Source organism: Mustelus asterias, chromosome 19 (assembly GCF_964213995.1).
Source record: "Mustelus asterias chromosome 19, sMusAst1.hap1.1, whole genome shotgun sequence".
NCBI lineage: Eukaryota > Metazoa > Chordata > Chondrichthyes > Carcharhiniformes > Triakidae > Mustelus > Mustelus asterias.
The window spans coordinates 55142308-55169968 of record NC_135819.1 but is presented as its reverse complement, the minus strand read 5'-3'; the positions used below and the strand labels follow the sequence as shown (position 1 = coordinate 55169968).

The window sequence follows — 27661 nt, the reverse complement described above, 5'->3', positions numbered from 1 at the left end:
TTTCCAACAAGAGAGAATCTAACTATTGCCCCTTGACATTCAATGGCACTGTAATCACTGAATCCTCACTATCAACATCCTGGGAGTAGCATTGACCAGAAACTCAATTGAACTAGCCGTATAAATTCTGTGTCTAGAAGAGCAGGTCAGAGGATAGGAATCCCATGGCAGAAGATAGGAATGATCTCCTAACTCCCCAAAGCCTGTCCACAACCTACTAGGCATAAGTTAGGAGTGTTATGGAATACTCTCCCCTTGCCTAGATGAGTGCAGCTCCAAAAACACTCAAGAAGCTCAACACCATCTAAGACAAAGCAGCCCACTTAATTGGCATCCCTTCCACAAACATTCACTCCCTCCACCACCAACGCACAGTAGCAGCAGTGTGTACCATCTATAAGATTTTTTAAAAATTCATTCATGAGATAAGCACTTCTTCCCAAGAATGTTGTACTGTTTTTAAAAACAGACATAAAATGAGTGCCATGAAGATACAGGATGCAATACCCAAATTGTAGAAATACATAAAACAAATTTGTACAAGAAAAAAATGAGCTTACTGAGATAGAAATGCAAATAAGAAACCGGCAGTTTATCCACAAAAATAGGGGGAAATAATTGACTAGTTAACTCAGGTACCCTTAGAAATGGTAGCAGAATTGAGAGAGAGATGGGAGATTGTCTGCTCCCTAGCCTTTCACTAAAAGAACAGGCAGGAGGGGGGGAGGGGAGAAATGCACATAATTTAGAACAATATGTAAGCTTAAATGTAGGTACAACCTGTGAACCAACGCAATTTCCTCTTCGATGGCTTCTCGAAAAGATAGTGGGATGCATCGGTCCACAAGGCCGTAATACTTCAGTTTCTCATAGGAAGCAGACAGTCGTTCCGGAGTTTCAATATTGCATTCTGGGCTGTAATGTATCCAAAATAGACTATTACTAAAATTATTGAAGTAGATCATAAGACGGTCTCCATTTGCTCACCGGACCCCATAATTTGGGTTAAAAAACTTAATTATCTTAATCAGAGGTACAATGAGGGATAGCTGGCCTGGAAAATGAAAATGTCCTAGTAACAGTGTTAGCCAAAAGACACAAGGTTAGTTATATTGACAAGGCAATATGGAAGGAAGGCAACTTTACTTTGTTTTGATAGATAAATGTAAAAGAGAGAAGTACTTCAAAAAAATTCAGACTTATTGGTATAATTTTTATAATATTCTCTCTTCTTTCCCTAGTCAATAAGAAAAAGGAAGCATTTGTCAAAGCTAGGAGGCTGGGAATGCATGAAGCAAGTGTGGAATACAAGGAAAGTAGAAAGAAATGTAAACAAGGAGTCAGGAGGGCTAAAAGGGGTCATGAAAAGTCTTTGGCCAGCAGGATTAAGGAAAGTCCCAAGGCTTTTTATACATATATAAAGAGCAAGAGGGTAGCCAGGGAGAGGGTTGGCCCACTCAAGGACAGGAGAGGGAATCTATGCGTGGAGCTGGAGGAAATAGGTAAGGCATTAAATGAGTACTTTGCATCAGTGTTCACCAAAGAGAAGGACTTGGTGGATGACGAATCTGGGAAAGAATGTGTAGATAGTTTGAGTCATGTTGAGATCAAAAAGGAGGTGCTATTGGAAGTCTTGAAAAACATTAAAGTAGACAAGTCCCCAGGGCATGATGGGATATACCCCAGAATACTGAGAGAGGCAAGGGAGGAAATTGCTGGGGCCTTGAGAGAAATTTTTGTATCCTCACTGGCCACAGGGAAGGTGCCAGAAGATTGGAAAATAGCCAATGTTGTTCCTTTGTTTATGAAGGGTAGCAAGGATAATCCACGTAATTACAGGCCGGTAAGCCTTACGTCAGTGGTAGGAAAATTATTTGAGATGATTCTTTGATACAGGATTTACTCCCACTTGGAAATAAGTGGACGTATTAGCGAGAGGCAACATGGTTTTGTGAAGGGGAGGTCGTGTCTCACTAACTTGATCGAATTTTTCAAGGAAGTGACGAAGATGATTAACGAGGGTAGGCAGTGGTTGTTGTCTACATGAACTTCAGTAAGGCCTTTGACAAGGTCCATCATGGCAGACTGGTACAGAAGGTGAAGTTGCATGGGTCAGAGGTGAGCTGGCAAGATGGATACAGAACTGGCTTGGTCATAGAATAACTCATGGTGGACTCATGGTGAACAATCACTGAAACAACTCTATGATGACATCAACAAGTTCCATCCCACCATCAGGCTCACCATAGACTACTCTCCGGAATCGGTTGCATTCTTGGACACACGCATCTCCATTAAGGACGGTCACCTCAGCACCTCACTGTACCGCAAGCCCACGGATAACCTCACGATGCTCCACTTCTCCAGCTTCCACCCTAAACACGTTAAAGAAGCCATCCCTTACGGACAAGCCCTCCGTATACACAGGATCTGCTCGGATGAGGAGGATCGCAACAGACACCTCCAGACGCTGAAAGATGCCCTCATAAGAACAGGATATGGCGCTCGACTCATTGATCAACAGTTCCAACGCGCCACAGCGAAAGACCGCACCGACCTCCTCAGAAGACAAACACGGGACACAGTGGACAGAGTACCCTTCGTTGTCCAGTACTTCCCCGGAGCGGAGAAGCTACGGCATCTCCTCCGGAGCCTTCAACATGTCATTGATGAAGACGAACATCTCGCCAAGGCCATCCCCACACCCCCACTTCTTGCCTTCAAACAACCGCACAACCTCAAACAGACCATTGTCCGCAGCAAACTACCCAGCCTTCAGGAGAACAGTGACCATGACACCACACAACCCTGCCACAGCAACCTCTGCAAGACGTGCCGGATCATCGACACAGATGCCATCATCTCACGTGAGAACACCATCCGCCAGGTACACGGTACATACTCTTGCAATTCGGCCAACGTTGTCTACCTGATACGCTGCAAGAAAGGATGTCCCGAGGCATGGTACATTGGGGAAACTATGCAGACGCTGCGACAACGGATGAATGAACACCGCTCGACAATCACCAGGCAAGACTGTTCTCTTCCTGTTGGGGAGCACTTCAGCGGTCACGGGCATTCGGCCTCTGATATTCGGGTAAGCGTTCTCCAAGGCGGCCTTCGCGACACACGACAGCGCAGAGTCGCTGAGCAGAAACTGATAGCCAAGTTCCGCACACACGAGGACGGCCTCAACCGGGATATTGGGTTCATGTCACACTATTTGTAACTCCCACAGTTGCGTGGACCTGCAGAGTTTCACTGGCTGTCTTGTCTGGAGACAATACACATCTTTTTAGCCTGTCTTGATGCTCTCTCCACTCACATTGTTTCGTCTCTTAAAGACTTGATTAGTTGTAAGTATTTGCATTCCAACCATTATTCATGTAAATTGAGTCTGTGTCTTTATAAGCTCTGTTTGTGAACAGAATTCCCACTCACCTGAAGAAGGGGCTAAGAGCTCCGAAAGCTTGTGTGGCTTTTGCTACCAAATAAACCTGTTGGACTTTAACCTGGTGTTGTTAAACTTCTTACTGTGTTTACCCCAGTCCAACGCCGGCATCTCCACATCTTGGTCATAGAAGACAGAGGATGATGGGGGGGTAGTATAGAATTCTTAGTTTGAGGCCCTTCATGTTAGTTTTACCATAATAAGTAGACTAGGTTAAGGTAATTATAAAGTGCCTTATGAGAATTTACAATGTGCCTGAAACAAAATATGCAAAGGTATTATAAACTGTACAACCACAAATTATATTATAAGCTTAAATTGTATTTTCAATACATATGTATTGTGCGCTTTGGCCAACTTCATTCTGAATGCAGCATGATGGGAAACAGAGTGGTAGACAGACCAAATTATTTTAATACAATGGAACACAGAAAGGCAGCTTCTCTTATCTGTTTTTGAATACACAAAAAGTTTAAAAAATAGGCCTGCTATTTAAGGGAGTAAATTCGTCCATGGGTAGCGAGGCTGGAGCAGTCTCTCAAGCTGATAAAGGAGGCCTTTCACCAATTAAAAATCACAGATTTTGACTATGGCCTTGGTTACTGGTAATGACATGGGTTAGGTTTCCTAGGTAAAGGGGAAGGAACCTACATGGGCAATAAGCTAATAATCTCCTATTCCTGTTGACAGGTGGAACATTATTGGCTAAGGTAATAATGTTGAATATTGTGATTGGCCCCTCTAGACTGATTGACAAGACTGGGTGGGATATTGAAATGTTCAGAATAATATAATCATTTTACCTAGCAATAATAGCTCAGAGAGGACAATCAAACCTCATTGACTATGTCTCTCTCCTGATGCATGCATTAGCAAACAAATTCCTTTTTGTTCTTTAACTATATGCTGTCTTTCGCAGTCTATGTATTGGTTGAGTGAGGGTCAACAAGTACAGAGCACCCCAGGGGATACCTGAGAAAATTCCTCTTCAGTGGGAGGGTCTGTTTCTGAATGGAGGCTGTGACTAGTGGCGTTCTTCAGGGATCAGTGCTGGGACCTTTGCTGTTTGTAATATATATAAATGATTTGGAGGAAAATGTAACTGGTTTGATTAATAAGTTTGCAGATGACACAAAGGTTGGTGGAATTGCGGATAGCGATGAGGACCGTCAGAGCATACAGCAGGATATAGATCAGTTGGAGACTTGGGCAGAGAGATGGCTGATGGAATTTAATCTGGAAAAACGTGAGATAATGCATTTTGGAAGGTCTAATACAGATAGGAAATATACGGTAAATGGCAGAACGCTTAAGAGTATTGATAGGCAGAGGGATCTGGGTGTACAGGTACACAAGTCACAAAATGGCAACCCAGCTGGAGAAGTTAGTCAAAAAGGCATACGGCATGCTTGCCTTTATCGGCCAGGGCATTGAGTTTAAAAATTGGCAAGTCATGTTGCAGCTTTATAGAACCTTGGTTAGGCCGTACTTGCAATATAGTGTTCAATTCTGGTTGCTGCACTACCAGAAGGATGTGGAGGCTTGGGAGAGGGTACAGAAAAGATTTACCAGGATGTTGCCTGGTATGGAGGGCATTAGCGATGAAGAGAGATTGGAGAAACTTGGCTTGTTCTCACTGGAACGATGGAGGTTGAGAGGCGACCTGATAGAAGTCTACAAGATTATGAGGGGCATGGAGAGAGTGGATAGTCAGAAGCTTTTTCCCAAAGTGGAAGAGTCAATTACTGGGGGGGCATAGGTTTCAGGTGCGAGGGGCAAGGTTTAAAGGAGATGTACGAGGCAATTTTGTTTTACACAGAGGGTGGTGGGTGCCTGGAACTTGCTGCCGGGAAGGCAGTGAAAGCAGATACGATAGTGACCTTTAAAGGACGTCGGGACAAATACATGAATCGGATGGGAATAGAGGGATATGGTCCCCAGAAGGGTAGGGAGTTTTAGTTCAGATGGACAGCATGGTCGGTGCAGGCTTTATGGGCTGAAGGGCCTGATCCTGTGCTGTAATTTTCTTTGTTCTTTGTTTACTCGCTCAGTTTCCATTACGTTTAGTGGAATCAAATGATATTTATTGGGGAGAGGTCACAATTTCATTGTTCTTTCTTTCTCAAGAAGTTAATACATGAAAATTAACGGTTATTAGGTATACAACAACAACTAGGGGGCTAGTCATCTAATTTTTTTCCCAGTTAAAGAAACCACTCAGCAATATTAGACATTCAGCTAAATATTTACATGATTTTATCTTAAAAACAACTGGGGACAGCATGTTGGCACAATGGTTAGCACTACTGCCTCACAGCACCAGGGTTCAATTCTGGCCTCGGGTGACTGTCTGTGTGGAGCTTGCACGTTCTCCCCGTGTCTGCATGGGTTTCCTCCGGATGCTCCGGTTTCCTCCCACCGTCCAAAGATGTGTAGGTTAGGTTGACTGGCCATGCTAAATTGCCATGTAGTGTCAGGGGACTAGCAGGGTAAATACGTGGGTTTATGGGGATAGTGCCTGGGTGAGATTGTTGTCGGTGCAACCTCAATGGGCCAAATGGCCTCTTTCTGCACTGAAGGGATTCGATGAATTCTATGAAAGTTCAGTGATTCAGATTTTTTTGTCAATATTGAAAGAAACAGCATCCAAATATATAAACTGCTGATAATAATCATGACATTTAGAAACATTGTTTTTGCCTGGGTTTTTAACAACTTATATTTTAAAAAACTCCTTTCAGTAATAAAACATCCCACTGCACCTCACAGGAGCATTATAAAACTAAATTAGACACTGAAAAATGTATTAGGGCAGAATGAAAGCTTGATGTGGGTCATAAGAGTGTCTTAAAGAATGAAAGAAAGGTAGAGAGGCAAAGAAGTTTCAGGGCGGGGCAGTTGGAGGCATGACCAGTGTTAGAACAATTAAAATCAGGGATGGTCAAGATGAACGTAGATATCTCGGTGTTGAGAGACTGGATGAGATTACAAAGGTTGGGAGGGGGTGAGGTCTTGGAGTGATTTGAAAACAAGGATGAGAATTTTAAAAATGTAGGCCTGGCATGACTGGACGTCAGTGTAGGTCAGCAGGCAAAGTGAACAGAACAGGTAAACAGAACTTAGCCTGGGTAGGGATACAGCAAAGTTTTGGCTGACCTCAAATTTATCAAGGGCAGAAAATGGGAGACTAGCCAAAAGTAAGCTGTTCCCTCGAGACATGAATGTGAGTTTGAGCAGATGAGCCGAAGCAGGGGCAAAGACAGGTAACAGAAAGGTGGAAACAGACTTTCTTAGCAATGGTATGGATGTGGTCAGACACTCATCTTAGGCTCAAATATGCAACCATGGTTGCAAACAGTGGGATGCAATCTCAGGCCGATGCAAGGGAACAGGATAAAGGTCGCAGCTCGGGGATGGAATTTGGAACAGGAATGGAAGACATTGGCTTTTATTCATTCGCGGGATATGGGCGTCGCTGGCTGGCCAGCCAGCATTTATTGCCGATCCCTAGTTGTCCTTGGAGGGCAGCTGAGAGTCAACCACATTGCTGTGGTGCTGGAGTCACATGAAGGCCACACCAGGTAAGGACAGCAGATTTCCTTCCCGAAAGGGCTTTAGTGAACCAGATGGGTTTTTCCAACAATTGACAATCGTTTCATGGTCATCAGTAGATTCTTAATTCCAGATATTTTTTATTGAACTCAAATTCCACCATCTGCTGTGGCAGGATTCAAACTCGGGTCCCCAGAACATTAGCTGAGTTTCTGGATTAATAGTCTAGTGATAATACCACTAGGCCCTTCAGTCTTCCGAATATTTAATGGGAGCAAATTTCTGCTAATCCAGTTTTGTATGTTGGACAAGCAATCTGTTAATTTAGCAATAATGGACTAGTCAAAAGATGTGGTGGTGACTGTTGTCATATGCTATTACAGTAAGAAGTTTAACAACACCAGGTTAAAGTCCAACAGGTTTATTTGGTAGCAAAAGCCGGCATCTCCACGTCATATGCTATACCAAGCAAAACCATGTCCATGAGAAATAGGAAGAGATCTTCAGGGGAAACCAGGGGAAAAGTGTGGGAGTGGGCAGAGAAGCCACTGCAAGTGATTCTCTGGCTACAATTACTTGCGGAAGATTGGAACCAGGCAAGTGCTGTCCTACCCAGTTGCGTGATGTTGAAGGCACATTGGATGGGAATGGTGTGGTCAACTGCTTAAATTTAAAATTGCTTTCATTCAAGTTCAAGAAGGACTAATTATATTTCATCATTTACATTTTTACAGTTCTCCATCGGAAACAAAATAATCAATTGCTTTAGAATCACAACGTAACCTATTACAGTACTTACTAATCCCACAGCAGGTTGTAGTCCATCATTTGTTCATCATAGATCAATCCTGTACCTAAAGCCATGACTGAAGAAACAAATAGTGTCACTTATCTCCAAAATAAATTGATTTTAACTTTGAAGAATATTTAAGAAAAGTTTGAACTTATTGGGAGTGGAATTTTTGACATTCAACTGCTGCATTAACAACTTTGAAAGTTTTGTTTTCAAATTTATCAAGTGCGAAGGAAGGAAACCATGCTTCTGCCTTAGAAGCAGCGGTTTAGGACTGAGACAGCAAACAACTGCGATTTTGCGTTTTATTGCGTTCGTTGTGCCCCATTTTATATTCCTTCTCCCGCCCCTTTCGCTTCGATGGTTCAACTCTGACCTAGATTGCAAATAAAATGCAGTGGGTTGCCACCTTAACAACTCGGAACTTTCAACAATATCTCCTGATCAAATATCTACAGAAAGCTCCGAACAAATGTCTCGCAATTCCCCCCTCATCTCGCCGAATCTTGTGCCATCTCTGCAACCAACTTCCAGTAACTATTTCACCAAACTAACCAAGCTTCGCTAGCTTGTCCTGCTTTCTCTCCCCTCTGGACATCGCACCAAAAACTCATTCCTCTGCACGACCGATCAAGACTCACTAACATATCCTCATAAAATAAAAGTAGGCAGAATACACGTTCAGAGAAGCTGAATACCGATATGCGAATTTAACCCCCAGGTTTCTCAAAGTGGAATTAACCGTTAGTGGTTAGTGTCAGAATCGTTCCAGCATAGAGGAAAACCATACGGCAATTTCCAATCCTTGCAACATCCTCGCAAACCTCCTCAGATTCAGGTGGTGGTGTTTGCTATCTTTTGACTATTGAAAGCTACTTTATTGTGAAATCAGCTTGTTAACATGATTGGGTCAAACACTCCTGAATAAATTGTTAACTGTTGAATTATTTTAATGTGTATGAGATTAAATGGTAGCAACAAAATTAGGAAATTGAAATCAAGTTCCAATTCAATTTTGTAACTTTAAGAGAAAAATATTAGTGGTTTTCACCTGAGCTACACTCTCTGATCCAAGAAGGAAGCAGACCAATTAGGATGAGGCCATTCGGCCCCTCAAGTCTGATCTGATGGTGGCCTCAACTCATTTTTCCTGTCTACTCCACATCATTTCACTTCCTTGATTGATCAAGAATCGATCTAACTCAGCCTTAAAAAAATGTCCAACCTTTCCTCGTAAGATAACCCCTTCATCCCATAAATCAGTTGAGTGAATTTTCTCTAAACTGCTTCGAATGCAATTAATGCAGTTTGTCAAATTGGATCTAAAATTGGCTTAGTGGCATTTGCTACCAAATAAACCTATTGGGACTTTAACCTGGTGTTGTTAAAACTCTTACTGTGTTTACCCCAGTCCAACGCCGGCATCTCCACATCATTAGTGGCAGGAGGCAGAGGGTGATGGTCAAAGGTTGTTTTTGTGATGGAAGCATGTGTCCAGTGGTGTACCACAGGGATTGGTGCTGGGCCCTTGTTGTTTTTAGTGTACATTAATGATCTTGATCTAAACTGAAACAGGGGAATCCGTCAAAGAAAGTCATGCAATGTTGGTCTGAGGAATCAGATGATCTCCTATGGGACTGCTTAGAGTTAGTAGACCGGTCAGTATTTAAAAACTCTGTGACCAGCCTGAATGATCACACCACTCCAGTAACTGATTGTATTAGTAAGTGTGTAGAATACCGTGTGCCAAAGAAGCAAATCCACGTGTTTCCCATCTGGAAACCATGGATGAACAGGGATCCACGACCTGCTGAGGTCTGAGGCATTCAAGTCAGGCGACCCTGATCTCTACAAGAAAGCCAGATATGGTCTATGGAGATCCATCAAAGATGCCAAAAGACAGTACCGGACCAAGCTAGAATCCCAGACTAGCCACACAGACTTCCGCTGACGATGGCAAGGTCTGCAAGACATAACAAGCTACAAGATAAAGGCAGGTAAAATCGCCGGCTCCAATGCACGCCTCCCCAATAAGTTCAACGCATTCTAAGCCCATTTTGAGCAAAAGGTCAGTGAGAGCACGCCCTCCATCCTGGAAGCCTCGGACGAACCTATATCTGAGGTCACCATTGCCGACATTAGAGCAGCCTTCTCAAAAGTCCACCCACGGAAAGCAACTGGCCCGGATGGGGTTCTCGGATGAACATAGAACAGTACAGCACAGAACATGATGTTGTGCCGAGCTTTATCTGAAACCAAGATCAAGCTATCCCACTCCCTATCATCCTGGTGTGCTCCATGTGCCTATCCAATAACCACTTAAATGTTCCTAAAGTGTCTGACTCCACTATCACTGCAGGCAGTCCATTCCACACCCCAACCACTCTCTGCGTAAAGAACCTACCTCTGATATCCTTCCTATATCTCCCATCACAAACCTTATAGTTATGCCCCCTTGTAATAGTTCCATCCACCCGAGGAAATAGTCTTTGAACGTTCACTCTATCTATCCCCTTCATCATTTTATAAACCTCTATTAAGTCTCCCCTCAACCTCCTCCGCTCCAGAGAGAACAGCCCTAGCTCCCTCAACCTTTCCTCATAAGACCTACCCTCCAAACCAGACAGCATCCTGGTAAATCTCCTCTGCACTCTTTCCAGCGCTTCCACATCCTTCTTATAGTGAGGTGACCAGAACTGCACACAATATTCCAAATGTGGTCTCACCAAGGTCCTGTACAGTTGCAGCATAACCCCACGGCTCTTAAACTCCAACCCCCCTGTTAATAAAAGCTAACACACTATAGGCCTTCTTCACAGCTCTATCCACTTGAGTGGCAACCTTTAGGGATCTGTGGATATGGAATGCGGATGAGCACTCAGGTCCTGCATGGACCAGCTGGCGGGGGTATTCGCAGACATCTTCAACCTCTCTTTACATCAATCTGGGGTCCCTAACTGCTTCAAGAAGACGACCATCATCCCTTTACATAGAAAAGCCAGGCAGCGTGCCTTAATGACTATCATCCAGTGGCTTTGGCATCCATCATTATGAAGTGCTTCGAAAGGTTAGTCATGGCACAAATCAATTCCTGCCTCCCAGATCGCCTGGATCCACTACAGTTCGTCTATCGCCGCAACAGGTCCATAGCAGATGCCATCTCCCTAGTCCTACACTTAACCCTGGAACACCCAGATAACAAAGGCACCTATGTTAGACTCCTATTGATAGACTACAGCTCAGCCTTTAACACCATTATTCCTACAAGATCCACCTCCAAACTTTGTGGCCTGGGGCTCGGCTCCTTCTTCTGCAACTGGATCCTAGACTTTCTAACCCACAGACCGCAGTCAGTAAGGATAAGCAACAATACCTCCTCCACGATCATCCTCAACACCAGTGCTCCGCAAGGCTGTGTCCTCAGCCCTTTACTATACTCCTTATACATCTATGACTGTGTGGCCAAATTCTCCTCCAAATCGATTTTCAAGTCTGCTGATGACACCAGTGTTGTGGGTCAACATCAAACAATGATGAGACACAGTACAGGAATGAGAGAGAGAATCTGGTGAACTGGTGCGGCAACAATAATCTCTCCCTCAATGTCAACAAAATGAAGGAGATAGTCATCGATTTCAGGAAGCCTAAAGGAGAACATGCCCCTGTCTACATCAATGGGGATGAAGTAGAAATGGTTGAGAGTTTCAAGTTTTTAGGTATCCAGATCATCAACAACCTGTCCTGGTCCCCCCATGCCAACGCTATAATTAAGAAAGCCCACCAACGCCTCTAGTTTCTCAGGAGACTAAGGAAATTTGGCATGTCCGCTACAACTCTCACCAACTTCTACAGATGCACCATAAAAAGCATTCTTTCCGGTTGTATCACAGCTTGGTATGGTTCCTGCTCTGTCCAAAACCGCAATAAACTACAAAGGGTCATGAACGAAGCCCAGCCCATCATTCAAAGCAACCCTCCATCCATTGACACTGTCTACACTACCCGCTGCCTCGGAAAAGCAGCCAGCACAATCAAGGACCCCACGCACCCCGGACATTCTCTCTTCCACCTTCTTCCATCAGGAAAAAGATACAGAAGTCTGAGGACACGTACCGACTGCCTCAAAAACAGTTTCTTCCCTGCTGCCATCAGACTTTTGAATGGACCTATCTTACATTCAGTTGATCTTTCTCTACACCTTAGCTATGACTGTAGCACTGCATTCTCTCCTCTCCTTCTCTATGAACAGTATGCTTTGTCTGTTTAGCACGCAAGAAACAATACTTTTCACTGTATACTAATACATATGACAATAATAAATCAAATCAAATAGATGTGAACGTGGGAGGGATGTTCAGTAAGTTCACAGATGACATGAAAACAGCAAGGAAGAATGCCTTAGATTACAGAATGACACAGATGAGCTGGTCAGAATGATACAGAAGGGCTGCAGAAAAGTGGCAAATCAAATCAAATTAAAAATGGAATTTCATTCTGAAAAGTGAGAGGTAATCCATTTTGGGAGGACTAACAAGGCAACGGAATACACAACGAACAGCAGAATGTTAGGAAGTACAGAGGACAGAGGGATCTTGGGGTGCATGTCCAAAGATCCCAAAAGGCAACAGGACCAGGAGATAAGATGGGTAAGAAAGCCATATAGGATACTTGTCTTTAGTAGCCGAGGCATAGACTATAAGAGAAGGCAGGTTATGACAGAGCTGTACGAAATGCTTCATAGATTGTTAGGCCACAGCGAGATTGTGTGCAGTTCTGGTTGACCCGCTGTAGGAAGGATATGACCGAATTTGAAAGGGTGCAGTGGAGATTCACAAGGATGTTGCCTGGGCTGGAGTGCATTAGCTATGAAGAGAGGTTGGGTTAGGCTGGGATTGTTCTCCTTAGAGCAAAGAAGGCTAATGGGGGACCTGATTGAGGCGTACAAAATTATGCGGGGCATATAAATAGGGTTGATATGAAGAAATATTTCCCCTTAGTAAAGGGTTCAATAACCAGGGGACAGATATTTAAAGTCAGGGGCATGAAATTTAGAAGGATTTGAGGAAAAAAAAAATTCCAGAGGGTGGTGGGAATCAGGAATTCACTACCTGAAAGGGTGCTAGAGTTGGGAAGCCTGAACATTTAAGAAGCATTTAGATGAGCATTTGAAACACTATACGTACAAGGCCAAGGACCAAATGCTGGAAAATGGGATTAGAATAGATAGGTGCCTGATGGCTGGTGCAGGCATGATGGGCCAAAGGGCTTCTTTCTGTGTTGTAAAACTCTGACTATGGCTCTCTTAAATAAGGAGGCCAAAACTGCACTCAAGATGTGGTCTTACAACTGCAGCAAAACTTCCTACTTTTACATTAGATTCCCCGTACAACATTTGCTGTACCTGCGTTCTAAAGTTTTGTGATTCATGTACTAGGACACCCAGGTCCCGCTGCACCACCGAGTTCTGCAAACTCTCACATAACTTTCTGGAAAACAGAAACATTAAAAGAAATTAAACCATTAAACTTCCAAGAAAATTGCATTTAAAAACAAATAAAATGGTGGTGCAGTTATTTTTTTTTAAATCATTGGAGAGGAGTGGCAGGCACGGTGGCACAGTGGTTATCATAGCTGCCTCATACCACCAGGGACCCGGTTCAATTCCAGCCTCAGGTGACTGTATGGAATTTGCATGTTCTCCCCGTTTCTGCGTGGGTTTCATCCCACCCTCCAAAGATGTGCAGGTTAGGTGGATTGGCTCTGCTAAATCATCCCTTTGGTGTCCAAAGATGTGTAGCCTCGGTTGATTAATCGCCCTTTAGTGTCAGGGAGAGCAGCAGGGTAAATACGTGGAGTTACAGGGATAGGGCCTGGGTGGGATTGTTGTGCTAGGCTCAATGGACAAAATGGCCTCCTTCTGCACTGTAGGGACTCTATGAAGTGAGAGCTGGGGCAGGTCTGCTGGGCGGGAGTACAGACTGAGCAGTTTCCATCGTGGCTGTTTCAGACTATTTGTTTATATATACAAGTGTGAGATATTGCACTTTGGAAGGACAAACCAAAGTAGAATGTACAGGATAAATGGTAGGACTCTGAAGAGTGCAGTTGAACAGAGGGATCTGGGAATACAGGTACAGAATTCCCTAAAAGTGACATCACAGGTGGATGGTCGTAAAGAGTGCCTTTGGTACATTGGCCTTTATAAATCGGAGTATCGAGTATAAAAGTTGGAGTGTTATGGTAAGGTTATATAAGGCATTGGTGAGGCCGAATTTAGAGTATTGTGTACAGTTTTGGTCACCTAGTTACAGGAAGGATGTAAATAAGGTTGAAAGAGTGCAGAGAAGGTTCAAAAGGATGTTGCCGGGACTTGAGAAGCTGAGTTACAGAGAGAGATTGAATAGGTTGGGACTTTATTCCCTGAAGAATGAGGGGAGATTTGATAGAGGTGTATAAGATTTTGATGGGTATAGATAGAGTGAATGCAAGCAGGCTTTTTCCACTGAGGCTAGGGGAGAAAAAAACTAGAGGGCATGGGTTAAGGGTGAAAGGAGAAAAGTTTAAAGGGAATATTAGGGGGGGCTTCTTCACGCAGAGAGTGATGGGAGTGTGGAATGAGCTGCCGGATAAAGTGGTAAATGCCACTTTTAACATTTAAGAAAAACTTGGACAGGTTCATGGATGAAAGGGGTGTGGAGGGATATGGTCCAAGTGCAGGTCAGTGGGACTAGGCAAAAAATGGTTCGGCACAGACAAGAAGGGCCAGAAGGCCTGTTTCTGAGCTGTAATTTTCTATGGTTCTATATATATATATGTTTGTTTATATCTGTTTCAGAGAGGGGTCTGTGCCCACGGTGCAGATCGTGAATCTGGAACGATCAAGCCTCAGCCAGGTCCTGCTTCAGCCTTCTTTGCTTCAAGGAGAACAATCCCCTGCCTAGAACATAGAACATTACAGGGCAGTACAGGCCCTTCGGCCCTCGATGTTGCGCCGACCAGCGAAACCAATCTAAAGTCCATCTAACCTACACTATTCCAACATCATCCATATGTTTATCCAATGACCATTTAAATGCCCTTAATGTTGGCGAGTCCACTACTGCTGCAGGCAGGGCATTCCATGCCCTTACTACTCTGAGTAAAGAACCTACCTCTGACATCTGTCCGATATCTATCACCCCTCAATTTAAAGCTATGACCCCTCGTGCTAGCTATCACCATCCGAGGAAAAAGGCTCTCACTATCCACCCTATCTAATCCTCTGATCATCTTGTATGCCTCTATTAAGTCACCTTGTAACCTTCTTCTCTCTAATGAAAACAATCTCAAGTCCCTCAGCCTTTCCTCATAAGACCTTCCCACCATACCAGGCAACATCCTAGTAAATCTCCTCTGCACCCTTTCCAATGCTTCCACAGCCTTCCTATAATGCAGTGACCAGAACTGTACACAATACTCCAAGTGCAGCCGCACCAGAGTTTTGTACAGCTGCAACATGACCTCCTGGCTCCGAAACTCAATCCTATTACCAATAAAAGCTAACACTCCGTATGCCTTCTTAACAACCCTATCAACCTGGGTGCCAACTTTCAGGGATCTAAGCACATGGACACCGAGATCTCTCTGTTCAGCCACGCTACCAAGCATCTTACCATTAGCCCAGTACTCTGTAATCCTGTTACTCCTTCCAAAGTGAATCACCTCACACTTTTCCGCATTGAACTCCATTTGCCACCTCTCAGCCCAGCACTGCAGCTTATCTATGTCCCTCTGTAACCTGCAACATCCTTCCGCACTGTCCACAACTCCACGACTTTAGTGTCATCCACAAATTTACTAACCCATCCTTCTACGCCCTCGTCCAGGTCATTTATAAAAATGACAAACAGCAGTGGCCCCAAAACAGATCCTTGCGGTACACCACTAGTAACTGAACTCCAGGGTGAACATTTCCCATCAACCACCACCCTCTGTCTTCTTACAGCTAGCCAATTCCTGATCCAAACCGCTAAATCACCCTCAATCCCATGCCTCTGTATCTTCTGCAATAGCTTACCGTGGGGAACCTTATCAAACGCTTTACTGAAATCCGTATACACCACATCAACTGCTTTACCCTCATCCACCTCTTTGGTCACCTTCTCAAAGAACTCAATAAGGTTTGTGAGGCACGGCCTACCCTTCACAAAATCGTGTTGACTATCCCTAATCAAATTATTCCTTTCGAGATGATTATAAATCCTATCTCTTATAATCCTTTCCAAAACTTTGCCCACAACAAAAGTAAGGCTCACTGGTCTATAATTATCAGGGTTGTCTCTACTCCCCTTCTTGAACAAGGGGACAACATTTGCTATCCTCCAGTCTTCTGGCATTATTCCTGTAGACAATGATGACATAAAGATCAAAGCCAAAGGCTCTGCAATCTCCTCCCTAGCCTCCCAGAGAATCCTGGGATAAATCCCATCCGGCCCAGGGGACTTATCTATTTTCACACTTTGCAGAATTGCTAACACCTCCTCCTTATTAACCTCAATCCCGTCTAGTCCAATAGCCTGCATCTCAGTATTCTCCTCGACAACATTGTCTTTTTCCTGCGTGAATACTGACGAAAAATATTCATTTAGCACCTCTCCTATCTCTTCAGGCTCCACGCACAACTTCCCACTACTGTCCTTGACTGGCCCTAATCTTACCCTAGTCATTCTTTTATTCCTGACATACTTATAGAAGGCTTTAGGGTTTTCCTTGATGCTGCCTGCCAAAGACTTCTCATGTCCCCTCCTGGCTCTTCTTAACTCTCTCTTTAGGTCCTTCCTGGCTAACTTGTAACTCTCAAGCACCCTAACTTGAGCCTTCATGTCTCATCTTTACATAAGTCTCCTTCTTCCTCTACATAAGAGATTCAACTTCTTTAGTAAACCACGGTTCCCTCACTCGACCACTTCCTCCCTGCCTGACAGGTACATACTTATCAAGGACACCCAGTAGCTGTTCCTTGAACAAGCTCCACATTTCAATTGTGCCCATCCCCTGCAGTTTCCTTCCCCAACCTATGCATCCTAAATCTCGCCTAATCGCATCATAATTTCCTTTCCCCCCAGCTATATCTCTTGCCCTTCGATATATACCTATTCCTTTCCATCGCTAAAGTAAACGTAACCGAATTGTGGTCACTATCACCAAAGTGCTCCCCTACCGCCAAATCTAACACCTGGTCTGGTTCATTCCCCAGTACCAAATCCAATGTGGCCTCGCCTCTTGTTGGCCTATCTACATACTGAGTCAGGAAACCCTCCTGCACACATTGGACAAAAACTGACCAATCTAAAGTACTCGAACTATAGCTTTTCCAGTCAATATTTGCAAAGTTAAAGTCCCCCATAACAACTATCCTGTTACTTTCGCTCCTATCCAGAATCATCTTTGCAATCCTTTCCTCTACATCTCTGGAACTTTTCGGAGGCCTATAGAAAACTTCCAACAGGGTGACCTCTCCTTTCCTGTTTCTAACCTCAGCCCAAACTACCTCAGTAAACGAGTCCTCATGAAACATCCTTTCTACCACCGTAATACTGTCCTTGACTAACAATGCCACACCTCCACCTCTTTTACCACCTTCCCTGCTCTTACTGAAAAATCTAAACCCCAGAACCTGCAACAACCATTCCTGTCCCTGCTCTATCTATGTCTCTGAGATGGCCACAACATCAAAGTCCCAGGTACCAACCCATGCTGCAAGTTCACCTACCTTATTCCGGGTGCACCTCGCACTGAAGTATACACACTTCCAACCACCTTCCTGCCTGCCAGCACACTCCTGTGACACTGAAACCTTATCCATGACCTCACTACTCTCAACCTCCTGTACACTGGAGCTACAATTCAGGTTCCCATCCCCCTGCTGAATTAGTTTAAACCCTCCCGAAGAGCATTAGCAAATTTCTCCCCCAGGATATTGGTATCCCCTCTGGTTCAGGTGTAGACCATCCCGTTTGGAGAGGTCCCACCTACCCCAGAATGAGCCCCAATTGTCCAGGTATCTGAATCCCTCCCTCCTACACCATCCCTGTAGCCATGTGTTCAATTGCTCTCTCTCCCTATTCCTCTCCTCACTATCACGTGGCACAGGTAAGAAAGGTAACCAGCCTCTCTTCATAGCTGAAACGCCCCTGGCCCCAAGGCAGCATCCTGGTGAATCTCTTCTCCACCCTTTCCAGTGCAGAGTATATCTAATGTATCCTTCCTATAGTGTGGTGACCAGAACTGCACAGTCCTCTCTCTCGCTGTGGATTAATACAGCCCGCCATAACCTCCCTTGCTCTTGTATTCCATGTTTTTTTTAAAAAAGGGCAAGTATCGGCAGCCATTGCTCACCTTCGGTGATGGCGCTTGACGACGGCCGGGGGGTCAACCTCAGGTCAGAGTGGAAAAGGCGCGTGATTGACAGCGGGTTCAGCCAATCGGAGGGCGCGCCGGCGGCGGGCTGGGTGCAAGCGTCCAATGGCGAAGCGGTTAGGGGCGGGCACGCTCATTGGTCGCTAGGGGCGGGCACGGCCGGCGGATTGGTCGCTAGGGGCGGGCAGTGCCAACTGATTGGTCGCTAGGGGCGGGCACTGCCGGCTGATTGGTCGCTAGGGGCGGTTGCGGAGCGACGGCGCGGAGAAGGTTGGCGCGGGGAGCGGCCTCCAGCTGAGAGAGAGAGGGAGGCCCTGTGGGACTGAGAGAGCGGGGGATCGGTGCCAGCCTTCTGCTGGCTGCACGTTAGATAGCCCGGTCGCTCTCACAGTCTTTATTTAAGGTTCAGGGGAAAGCATCAGTCCCCACATTGGGGCCGAGTGGACTCTGCTGCTGAGTGACTGATGGAAGGTAGACACTTTCTCTCCGCCTTGAATATCTCCTCCGGCCCCTTTCCTGCTCTTTATTGTGGCCTCTGTCTGTGCTGTTGCTTGTTAATGATGGAGTGAAGCTGCTTCCAGCTGCAAGTGTCCTTGCCCGCCTGATGTGCCCTTTACCGGCTCTATAACATAACATACATACAAGTATATCCATATTATATCAGGTAAGGGAGGTGAGATGTCCTGAATATGCGGGTGGCCAAGTCAGCAGCACTTGGGGTTGGGACTCGGGTCTAATTTTAATTTGGTTGTGTCTTTTGTTACTAGTATAGTGGTGAGCACTAAAATAACAGAAACTTCTGTAAGTGAATTATGTGATCCGAATGGAAGCAATATTGAAATTTCTTTCTTTGGTCATTAGCAAGATGTATATAACTGAAGTAGCCCTCATGGATGAGTGTGTGCTGAGTGAGGTCTGACTGGACTGCAATGTTTTGCTTATAATAATTTCCTCTAGTTCTATCTCTGATATTTATGTTTGCCTTGAGGGCAGTTAATTTTCTGGGGCATAGTTCTCTGTCACTTTGTCCAAAGCAATCATCCTTTTATGTGAGCATAAAACAGAAGAAGCACGGATAAGGCTGTTATTGCTCAGTTCCCATGGTATTCTGATTAATGATCAGGATCCCTTCTTGCTTTTATTTGTTTCTTCCATCCCCATCCTACCACGCAGCACCACCTCTGCTTCCCTTTCTCCTCCTCTGCAGATGAGAAATCAGCTGTACATTCCCCACCCCTGCAAACGCTGTGGGTGAGCAATTGGCTCAGCACATTTTTAGACAATTTATGCCAGGAATTAGCACTACCTGAGGAGGAAACCATGTGGTGTGAATGCACTGTAACCTCTCCAGTGGTAGAAAGCTAGAGACCATTTCTCATTTTTGGAATTTTCTGGATGATGTTAGAATGCGAAAGCACAAATGTGTGAACCTAAAAACACTGGATATAAACATTTACCTGAAATGTAAAAAAAAAGTAATGCAACAGTATGAAGCAGTATCATTGAACCCCTACAGTGCAGAAGGATGCCGTCTGCACCGACCACAATCCCACCCAGGCTCTATTCCTGTGACCCCACATGTTTACCCTGCTCATCCCTCGACGCTCGGGTCAATTTAGCATAGCCAATCAACCTAACTCTCACATCTTTGGACTGTGGGAAGAAACCGGAGCACCTGAAGGAAACCCACGCAGATACGGGGAGAATGTGCACACTCCACACAGACACTGACCCGAGGCCGGAATTGAACCCAAAATGAGGCCGGAATTGGACAGTAATACAAATTGTTTTACCTATCCAAATTCTGTACCTGCCATACTTGCACTGTACTAAAATGAGGCAAGTTGCTTGGACCTGCTCAAATGCAGGTTAGCTGGCATTTCTGAACAATAGATTTGCAGACTGGAGAGTTTCTGTGTAATCATAGAAATCATAGAAACCCTACAGTGCAGAAAGAGGCCATTCAGTCCATCGAGTCTGCACCGACCACAATCCCACCCAGGCCCTACCCCCATATGCCTACATATTTACCCACTAATCCCTCTAATCTACGCATCTCAGGATTCTTGATTCTATACTTGATTCTACTTGTGTACTTGATTCTAATATGAGTGCATAACTTTAGAAAATTGTTAACAGCAAGATTAACTGCTAACACAAAGATGACTTGAGTTAGAATGTTATTGCACAAATAAATATGGATGGGGATGATTATTTGGCTCATCTTTGTTAAACATCCAGAAAGACGACCCTCAATTTCAGCATCTAAGTTTCTTTTCTCTTTTTGGAAGTCTGTGAACCATGTTTATTGCTCATTCTATGACAAAATTCATCCTACATTCATAATTTAAACCTGTGTTTCCTTGTTCTACTCTTGCAATTTAGTAATATTCTAATTTACCTCTCCCAGGTTGTTCACTATCGTATCTCTCTCTCGAAGATTACATCTCAGCTCCTCTTTTCAAAGCTGAAGAATTTTAAATTTCTTGAGTCTTTCCTCACAACTCTGACTTCAGATTCTACAGATCAAATTCCTGAATCTTTCCTGAACTGTATCTGGTGCTTGAACTTGTCTCTGGTACTTTGGTGATCAGATCTAGACAAAGTACTCCAGGTATGATTCAAGTAGTGCTCTATAAAGTTTGAACCTGACTGACTGACTTGAAACCTATTATTTTGGCATTATAGTTCAGTGTCTTAGCTGATTTGTAATTGCTGAACTGGAGTGGTTGAAGTAAAGTTATTTTAAGGCAGGTAGAGTTTGGTCAGTGTTTTAAAGTTCAGAAAATAACTGAAGGTAAAGTGAGATGAAATAATCAATATTATCAACTTTTCAAGATCCAACTTTCGCACAAACTCATTCTGCTTTGATTCAGTCATTCTGTTGTAATGACCATGTTTTTTGTAGTTGGGATAATAAAGTTTGTGATGTCAATCATGGCTCTTAGTTTTTACACTGGGTCATACACTGGCACATCCCAATGGCTGGATTGATAAAGTTCTTAGAGCTTACAAAGAAAGCTAAAATATATCCTCATAGAAATTGGTGAAAACCCTGTTTGCATTTAAATATGTAATAATTCAGTTTAAATTATAATAAACTGGTAATGGGATACTTGAAGGAGTATGCTTGCATGTTAATTTCGAGTGTAAAGTTTTCAGTTGGGTTCTTGGTCCTGAGCCAGCCAACCTGATTTTAAGAAGTCAAAACCAGTGCCACCTATCTTAGGGAGGCAGTGGCACAGTGGTATTGTCACTGGGCTAGTAATCCAGGGACTCAGAGTAAGATCTGGTGAGCTAGGTTCAAATCTTGCCACGGCAGATGGTGAAATTTAAAGTCTAATGATGACCATGAATCATTGTCAATCGTTGTAAAAACCCATCTGTTCCCTGATGTCCTTTAGGGAAGGAAATCTGACTCCTGATCCACATCAATGTGGTTGACTCTCAAAAGTACTCTGAAATGGAGAACAGTTAGAGACGGGCAATAAATGCTGGTTTAGCCAGCGATGCTCATATCCCATAAAATTAATTTTAAAGAAGTATATTTTCTGCCCACTTTGGTGGAAAATAATAAATGAAAGCAAAGTATTCTTTGTCAATTGTGGAAAGAATACCGTGATGTTTTAAAGTTAATGTTACACTGTAGTCTTTAAAAAAATTTATTTTCCTTTTTACCCCCAGACTCGAAGCAAAATTGGCTGTGTTGTTCTCTTGTGCCGGATCTGAGGGCAAGAGTCGTTCAACTTTGGCATGTCTGACATTTCTAAAACATCAATGGCAAGCATTACACAGCTATTTGGAGATCTCTGTGAAGCCCAGATGGCGGGCTTATCATGGAAATGCTATTTGGGGAAAAGAAGACTCAACCGAAAACAGTTCAAAGATAAATTAAAAAGGGTTGTTTACAATACACTATTTATAAATCTTTTCAGAGAAGAAGCAACTTCAAAGCTTCAGTCTGATATCAGTAAACTACCTGTGAAAAACAAGATCTTGATGTTGTCCTTCAATTTGAGGGTGGCTGGCATGGATGTGGAAGCTGATCGCTTGGAGGATCTCACAGAGCAATTAGAAAAATCAACATGTATGCCACAAACTGATCTGAACTCTGTCCTGAAACTTCTGATTGAGCTTGCAGGAACTGGACCATATCAACTTCAGCCACAGAAACGGGATTATTTCTTGAACAATAAAAATGTTGGAAGAAATGTAAAACTTCAGGGCTATGACCACTATGATGTGAGCTTGTTTGAATCGGGTCTGTTGAACTTCATTTCCAATGAAGACTTGCAATTTCATGATAATGTACAGCATACCCTTCAGTTAATGGATGCAAAACCTGGGACTGGATTACCTGGCATTGGACTGTTCTCCCACAATTATTTAGCTGGTGATAAGTATGAGAAAGATACCCGAGTATCACTGTTTGGTGCACTAGTAGGCAGTCGTACTTGCGAAATGGAAATTAAGTTGGATTTGCCTGCAGTGCCAGATAATGTGGATATAACTGGACTTAAAATTCGGGTAAGCAAAACAAAGTATAACGTCCCAGGTATAGGATGAAATTTCCTGTGGCAGTGTAATTTAGAAATTACACCTGGAATCATTCCTATTTGTGCTCATGTTTTGCAGCTATCAATTTGCTCATGAGTTTCCTGTAAATCCCCTTTACTGCAACATGAAATCCTGTGTAAATAAGTGAAAGTCAGCACAAACATTCTTGATGAAATCATCTAGCCCTCACTTATACACACTAGCATAATGTGTTTCAGATCAAGCAATCATGGAAGCTGTTTAGATTTTTAATATGACTTGTACTGAAGTCATAAAATACTTTGACAAAAGCCAGGTCTTACCTGTTTAAGAGCCGTTTTTCTTTTTGTTTTTATTCATTTGCTGACAGCACATTGGAAATCCACATGTCTGATCTGAAAGCATGAAAAGGGCTACTCAACCACTACAAGTTGATGACAAATGGCTCTTGTAGCAGTTCCTCTGTCTATTGTCCTGGATGATGAACTCCTGGATGATGAACTGGAGATATCTGCAAGATCAAGTTTCAGTATTGGTTGAGTACCTGGCAGATTGCAGTCAACCAATAATGGCAGCACATTTCTTATTTTTCCCGATAGGCAACTTATGAAGAAGCATGTTAATTTGTATTACCATACAGAAAATTGGTTATAAACTTAATTCTTAATGCTTTGCAGACTGGCGGCACTAGAATGCACTCAACCCTCGATGTTCCTAACATGAAACCAATTCTTACCCAAGATAATCCTTTGTTAATATGTGCTAAGGAGTACAAAGTTGCTTGTGAAAAAAAAATTGATGAAAATACAATAGATTTCCATTGATTACCTGGGGCCTGCGCTAAACTGTAGTTTTTGTGAATAATCAAGAATATTCCATGTTAACTCATAATTCAACATTGTAATTTGGCAATGGAATCATTGGTACATTGAATTTTTATATACATCTGTGTAATATATGGAGAGGGAAAGAGATTAAATATATTTAGTGTACAAATGAAATGCAGGAATTGTATTGTGTCGATTGGGTCAGTTTCACAAATTATTGTGATCTTTTCTTGCTGTTACTGTTTTCTCTGAATTGTTAATATTTAGAAAATATCATTGTTTACTTTGGGGCTGTTTACAGTTTTCTTCCATGAGATGTTTATTATCTCAAATTTGTAATTTTCTACTGATCTAGATTGATAAGTATAACTGACGTAATAGTTCCTCATTCAGTTTTTTTTACATCATGTTGATCATGTAACCAAATAGCAAGACAATGGCGTTTTACAATATGTAACTGAAATCTTGGGAAGAAGTGAGTTTCATGGAACTAGTTAAGAATTTTGAGTTTGTGGTCTTTCAGACCAGTTTGTTACTGTGAGGAGCTGAATTTTGTCTTGAAGTATCATTATGAAGGGAAATCATGCTTGACAAATCTACTGGAATTCTTTGAGGATTTAACTAGTAGTGTTGATGAGGGGGAGCCAGTGGATGTGTTTTAATTGGACTTTAAGAAAGGTTTTGACAAAGTCCCATATAAGAGATTAGTGTGTAAAATTCATTCGCTTGAGATTGGGGGTATTATGTTGAGATGGATAGAAGACTGTTGGCAGACAAGAAACAAAGAAGAGGAATAAATGTGTCTTTTAACGAGTGGCAGGTATGACTAGTGGGGTACCGCAGGGATCAGTGCTGGGATGCCAGCTATTCGATTATCTCCAAATTTGCAGATGACTCAAAGCTGAGTGGGAAGGTGAGTTGTGAGGAGGATGCAGACAGAGATCCTTCAGTGTGATTTGGACATGATGAGTGAGTGGGCAATTGAAAGGCAGATGCAGTATAATTTGGATAAGTGTGAGGTTATCCACTTTGGTAGCAGAAACGGGAAGGCAACTTACAATGTGAATGACCATGAATTAGGAGAGGGGAATGTGCAACAAAACCTGGGTGTCCTCGTACACCAGTCACTGAAGGTAAGCATGGGTGGTGCAGCAGGCAATAAAAAGCGAGAAGATTTGAGTACAGGAGCAGAGATGTCTTGATGCAGTTAGACAGGGCATTGGTGAGGCCACACCTGGAATAGTTTGTGCAGTTTTGGTCTCCTTACCTGAGGAAGGATGTTCTTGCTCTAGTGGGAGTGCAGAGAAGGTTTACCATACTGCTTCCTGGGACGGCAGGACTGGCATATGAAGAGAGATTGGGTTGGTTAGGATTGTATTCGCTGGAATGCAGAAGAATGAGGAGGGACCTATTAGAAACCTATAAAATTTTAACAGGACTAGACAGGGTAGATGCTGTTCCCGATTGTGGGAGTGTCAGAACCAGAGGTCACTGCCTGGGGGTACAGGGTAGACTGTTTAGGACAGAGGTGAAGAGAAATTTCTTGACCCAGAGTGTGGTCAGCCTGTGGAGTTCGCTATCTCAGAAAGCAGTTGACGCCAAAACATTGCATGTTTCCAAGAAGCAGTTAGATGTAGCACTTGAGGCAAAAGGGGATCATAATGAAGGGCACAATGGCCTCCTCCTGTTCCTATTTTTTATGCTTCTATGTGAAACAATAATTTTTCTAATGATATTTATTTGTAAGGTGAAGCTTAATACTGTATATGTGTACAGGTTCCTCAAAGCATCGACCAGTCGGAAGATGAAGGATTTCAGTCAGCATCTAATCTTACTCCCGATTCCCAGTCAGAGCCTAGTACATCTCCTGATATTGATCTGTGGAATGCAGTGCTTACTTATGAACCCAGTAAATATAGATGTTGGGAACTAATTGGCTGGTAAGTGAAAAATTGATTTTATTGCTAGTTTTTTGTATTTCAATTCTGCTGAATTAATAACACAAACATTTGGATCACAGAAGAGCGGCTTCAATTTCCTGATTACTCAGAGAAGCATTGACTCCTTCCCCACCGATCATAACAAGGGGGACAGGTCAGGGATGGCCTGTAAGGTGGCAAGCAGGCCTCCCATTTTATTTTACAAGCATTCCCCGCCTTATGTAGGCTGATGGCTGGGTGGGGGTGAGGGGTGTATAATCCAGTGCTCTACCTGATCAATCTCTCGACTCTAATATCTAAATAGATTTTTAAAAATTGCTTTAAATTCAGTTAATTTTATTTTTTATTCTCTTCCTCAGCTCCACATGACATGCATTACTCTTCAGTGGGTAGAAAGACGAACCAGTCTGCTACCAGCCCTCACCTAAAGCTATCCTGTAACTTCGTGAAGGCATCAAAGAATGAGCTGCTTTTTCTCCTTTTTCTTCTCTTACCATACATTTGTTGTACATTTTATCCAAGCCTAAAGTCACTGAGATAAAGAGTTCCGTTGGAAATAATGGTTGAACCGTTATATCTTAATGCTGTGGTGCAGCATCATGATATATGTCACTTTTTCAAGAAATTCTTTTATCTACTTGTTGTATCAAAATTTCATACTTCAACTGAGAAGTTATAGGAAGATATTGGCCAGGATTCTCACAAAAAAAACTAAGTGCCCAAATGGGCGGGAAAATGGGAATATTTCCCGTCTGCTTTTTGGGCGTACTTACCAGAGTGAATCTCCAACAATCTGAGCATTGCAGAGTGTCTCAGCGTGATTCACTCTGGTAAATAGTGGGTGTGGCCTACCCCCATCCGAGAGGTTGTCAGCATAGTACTGAGCAGGTCACTGCACGTGCCTTGATCTGTCAGAGCGGAGATAGGCGCATGCGCAGTGGCTCCCCCATTGCCGGCCCATCATTGGCCTACCGGACTTCCCCGGGCCAGTCCTGACCCCCACCCCGAAGGCCAGCAGCAATAGCCCTCACTCCCTCCCTCCCCGACTTATCCTGATTGCAGAATGGCAGTGGAGCGCCCTCCACTATGCCCTGCCCCCTTGGCCCTGCCCTGTGTCTAGTGGGTAGTAACAAGGTGCCTGGTGGGCAGTGCCAGTTTGTCCCTTGGGTAGCGTCAGCGTGCCAGGCTGACACTGCAATGGTGGCACTGCCCAAGGGGCACCCCTCCGTATCCCCAACCTCCCTGGGGAGCCTCGATGGCCTCTGTTCCCTCCAGAGGGGCCAGGACACCTGTTCCCCATTAATATTTCTAATTCTAATTTCAATATGATAATTAGCTTCGCGCCGCCAAAAGAAAGTGCTTGGGAGACTCGTGACCAGTATAACACTGGTTATGAACCTCGCTGAAGGACCCCCGCGGGTGTCTCCTGGGGAGAATTGGAATTAAACCCGAGTCTGGTAAGATCGCAAGTTATTTATCTCTGATGGTCAGAGGCAGTGTTTCCTTTTAAAGTTTTGTTGTTGTACACAGCCAGTTTTTTTTTCTGTGTGCAACTCCTTTAAGTTTGTATGTGTGGCCGCGCGCACACGTGCATTAGTCAGCAGCGGTACCTTCCAGACTGTTGTGTGGCCACACACCAATGTAGCTAAAGGGATGTTGGTCTCGGGCTGTTTAACTTCTAGATAATGAATCTGTGCTGTTAGAAGTTCCTGCTTTATTAGTATTAGAATAAACTGTTTTTAATATTCACAAAGCAAAGTACTGCTGTTTGTGGCAGTTTACAAAGCATTTGCAGTGCAGGAGTAAACCATTTGACACAACTGGTCCTTGCCAGTGTTAATACTTTCTTTCCACTCTTCTTCAACTAACCCCATCAACATATTCCTCCTTGCCCTTATCTCGCTTTCCCTTAAATACTCCTATGCTATTATGAAACAATAGCCCATAACTTCCTGGTTACCCAGCATCGCATTTAGTGGGGTACCCCAGTGATGCGCTGGGGAATCCCTCTAGAAAGTTCCCACGTAAGGGTTTCCTCTAGACAAATGCGCTGAGCTGAGCTGAGAACCATCCAACAGAAGTGATTCAAATTGCTCCCAGCCCTCCCGGTGTCTCCCTGATTGTCTCAACCACTTACCATTGAAGCTTAACTGTTGCCTTTAAA

General features: G+C 43.6%; 2 protein-coding genes across 6 annotated transcripts in view; one reads left to right on the top strand and one right to left on the bottom strand.

The window, feature by feature from the left end:
- hdac10 (histone deacetylase 10) overlaps nucleotides 1–18219 on the bottom strand; it is a 50847-nt gene extending 32628 nt beyond the window's left edge. Inside the window, exons 1-4 of one of the 3 annotated variants that reach the window (XM_078235565.1) lie at nucleotides 18174–18203; nucleotides 13198–13282; nucleotides 7803–7869; nucleotides 781–915 (exon numbers count right to left, since the gene is read on the bottom strand). In XM_078235565.1, coding sequence (XP_078091691.1) covers nucleotides 781–915; nucleotides 7803–7867 — 200 coding nt within the window. In that variant the 5' untranslated portion in view covers nucleotides 7868–7869; nucleotides 13198–13282; nucleotides 18174–18203. Of the gene's footprint in view, nucleotides 1–780; nucleotides 916–7802; nucleotides 7870–13197; nucleotides 13283–18173 lie in introns of all 3 variants that reach the window. The other 2 variants (XM_078235567.1, XM_078235566.1) reach the window with 2 other exon arrangements.
- A 248-nt stretch (nucleotides 18220–18467) lies between these two features.
- tubgcp6 (tubulin gamma complex component 6) overlaps nucleotides 18468–27661 on the top strand; it is a 51973-nt gene continuing 42779 nt past the window's right edge. The window contains exons 1-3 of one of the 3 annotated variants that reach the window (XM_078235562.1): nucleotides 18468–18665; nucleotides 21879–22721; nucleotides 25334–25497. In XM_078235562.1, coding sequence (XP_078091688.1) covers nucleotides 21948–22721; nucleotides 25334–25497 — 938 coding nt within the window. In that variant the 5' untranslated portion in view covers nucleotides 18468–18665; nucleotides 21879–21947. Of the gene's footprint in view, nucleotides 18666–18727; nucleotides 18859–20676; nucleotides 20809–21878; nucleotides 22722–25333; nucleotides 25498–27661 lie in introns of those variants that run through there. The other 2 variants (XM_078235564.1, XM_078235563.1) reach the window with 2 other exon arrangements.